Consider the following 2965-nt stretch of genomic DNA (forward strand, 5'->3'; position numbering starts at 1 on the left):
GGGGGGGGGGGGGGTGGCAGTGAGGCGGTGCGTTGTCACTGCCGAGCGGACGGGGCAAGCGGGTTGGGGCGGGGCAAAGCGGGACGGCCGGTTGGGCGGGCGGGCAGGCGAGTGGGCGAGCTGCTTGCCAGCACCGGCTGCCTGCGGTAGTGGCGGGGGTGGGAGGAAGTGAGAGGGTTGAGGTAAGCACTTGACCTCCCTCCCTCCCTCCCCCCCCCCCCTCTCCCCTTTCCCCTCCCACTCACCAACCCCTCTTCCCTCTGCACCTTGCCTTGGGTTGCTATGGCTGTGGCTGTGGCAGACGGCGGTCGGCTGGAGGTCTCCCACTCGCGGCGGGCGCTGCCTCTAGGGGCGCTTGTGGAGTACCAGGGTGTCCGGGGTACGTCCACCACGACCGAGGAGAAAGGGGAAACAGACAGCAGGCAGCAGATAGCGTGTGTGTGTGTGTGTGTGTGTGTGTGTGTGTGTGTGTGTGGCAGGGAGGGGGTACTCACTGGTCTCGGCTGTGGTCATACAGGTCATGTCCGCTTTGTGGGAAGGACCGACTTTGCCCCGGGCCTCTTTGTCGGCGTCGAGCTGAACAAGCCGTGTACGTGATTGGAGGAAGGATGGGAGGGGAGAGGGGGGAGGGGGGGAGGGGGAGGTGTGGATGGTGCTCGGATGGTGCTGTGGGATGGTGACTTATGATGGCGATGTCGTGGGTGCTGATCGGGATCTGGTTGGCGGTTGCGGTTGGTGGCGATGGCGGGTGATGCTGGCGGCGGCTACAGACGGTGACAACAACGGCACGGTAGACAGGATCCAGTACTTTGTGTGCAGAGAGCGATACGGGGTGATGGTCAAGCCGTCCGAGGTCCGACGGGTAGACATCAAGCGGTACAAGAAGCGGGCGATTGTGCGGCATAGTCAGTCAGGGACAAAAGCCGTGGAGAGCGTCGACATCCCGCCCAAGATCCAGCGCGGGCTGCGGAAGGCCGAGGCGGAGCGGCGGCGGGAGCGGCGGGCGCGCAAGCGGCGCGAGCGGCAGTATGCGCCGCAGATCCGGTACTACGACATTCCACCGGTGCCGGCGCCAGAATCGCCACAGGAGCTGATTCAGACGTACTCGCCCGAATACCGGCGGCGGCTGGAGCGGACGATCCAGATGCGTGATGCGAGCAGGTCCGGAGGTCTTGACGACGCGAGTGGGTCGTGGGGCGAGGGCGGGAGCGAAGCTGGCGAGGCCTTCCCGCTCCGGTCGAAGCATCGGCTCCCAGTCCTGCACGCCAAGTACGACCGCTCGCTCCAGCCGTGCAAGTTTCTTTGGGCGATCCGGTGGAGACCAACTCGACGCGGGTGCTGTTCCAGTACGAGGGTGCGGTCAAGTATGTTGGGTACGTGGAGCAGCAGCGCGGGCTGTGGGTCGGGGTGGAGCTCACCGAAGCGCTGCCGTCGGGCATCAAGCAGCTGCCCAACTTTATCGGCCCTCACAACGGGAGCTGGGACGGAGCGTTTTACTTTGAGGCCAAGCCGCTGACCGGGATCTTCATCCGGCCGTCGGCGCTTGTCCCGCTTGACCCACACATCATCGCCATCCGCGAGGCCGAAGCCCGACAGGAGCGACTCTCCGAGTCGAAGCGCGAGCTGCTGGCGCGGCACGGGCAGCAGACGCCGCGGAGCCGGCCATCACGCAACGGCTCGGCGCGGTCGATGCGCAACATCTCGGGCCAGCAAGGCAAGCCAATGAGCTCGCAGATTGCACGGTTGAAGGAGCGGGTCGAGACGATCATCGGCTCGATTGACTACGGCGACGACGGTCCGGGTGAGACGGTGGCCATCTTGCCGATGCAGGCGTCGCTGGCGGCGAGTGGTGCGTCGGGCGTGGTGTCAGGCGAGGGCTCGTATTCGTACTCGTACGACGACGACTACGGGTACTCGTACGACGACGGCGACATGTACTAACAGCCACTGCTTCAGCACGTTACGAGAGCGCCTGCCGCTTGCGGACGTTGGCGGCAAAGGTGAGCTTCATAAACGAGAGGACTGACTTGGCCGAGACAAGTGCCATGCGGAGGAGCGAGTCGAGGGTGGCAGGAGCGAGCTCGCCGTACGTCCGCACAAACTCTACCGCCGGAGTCGCGATCGCAGCGTCGGAGACACCGATGGTGACGACAACGGCCGACTCGACTTCGACGTTGTCGAGGTGAACAACATCGGCGTCAGCGTCGGCATCGGCGGCGCGCCGGGCGGCGACGGCGTCCTTGAACGAGTGCGACGAGATGGTGGCGGCGTGCGAGGCCGTCGGATCCGACGGCGGCGGACGGCAGCCGATGGGAGGCTCTCGCACGTCCGCGGATCAAGCAGTACGAGTGAGCGGCGAGCGGCGGTGCGGGCGTCGTCGTCGACCTCGACGGCACTGTCGCCATCAGGACCGGGCTTTGCTGCCGGGACGACTGAGAGGTAGGCGATGGAGACTGACGCCATGAGGGCGTCATCTCAATGCCGGCATCGACCAGGGCCAGGACAGCAGCGTTGATGCAAGCCGAGAGCAGCGAGCCGTCATCGGCGATGGCCTGGAGGACGACATTGATGCCGGTGCGGGGATAGAGCGAGGTGAGAACAACGGAAGAGAGGGCCGAAGCGACATAAGTCTCCAGCTCGACGTGCTGCGGAGCAGTAGGACGACCAGCCTGCGGGCGAAAAGAGACGGAGATGACGGCATCGTTGACCTCCTCCTCGGAGGCGCGGACCGCCACCGGACCAAAGACGGCGGCGACGACCAGGGTGCCACCCGCCGAGTACTTGGCCGACCCGTCTGCGGCGTCCAGCAGCGACAGCTCGCATGCCAGCTTGCGAAGGTGATTGTACTCGCGTCCGTCGGTACGCACCACACTCTGTGTGTTGCTCATGGTGTGTGTGTGGGGGTGGGGGGGGGGTGGGGGTGGTGGGGTGGGGTGGGTGGAGGTGGGTGGGCGGGAGGTGGGAG

General features: G+C 65.8%; 2 protein-coding genes across 2 annotated transcripts in view; both read left to right on the forward strand.

The window, feature by feature from the left end:
• Positions 1 to 282: 282 nt before the first annotated feature.
• On the forward strand, positions 283 to 1965 carry AMSG_06062 (uncharacterized protein; the record flags this gene model as incomplete). Its single annotated transcript, XM_013902114.1, has 3 exons — positions 283 to 379; positions 518 to 589; positions 771 to 1965. The coding sequence occupies 3 exons, from the start codon at positions 283 to 285 to the stop codon at positions 1514 to 1516; spliced, it is 915 nt and encodes a 304-aa protein (XP_013757568.1). The 3' UTR covers positions 1517 to 1965.
• An 856-nt stretch (positions 1966 to 2821) lies between these two features.
• AMSG_06064 (uncharacterized protein) overlaps positions 2822 to 2965 on the forward strand; it is a gene marked incomplete at its 5' end in the record, with an annotated part of 1727 nt that continues 1583 nt past the window's right edge. The window contains one exon of the mRNA XM_013902115.1: positions 2822 to 2837. Coding sequence (XP_013757569.1) covers positions 2822 to 2837 — 16 coding nt within the window. The remainder of the gene's footprint in view (positions 2838 to 2965) is intronic.

Source organism: Thecamonas trahens, assembly GCF_000142905.1.
Source record: "Thecamonas trahens ATCC 50062 unplaced genomic scaffold supercont1.25, whole genome shotgun sequence".
NCBI classification, from domain to species: Eukaryota; order Apusomonadida; family Apusomonadidae; genus Thecamonas; species Thecamonas trahens.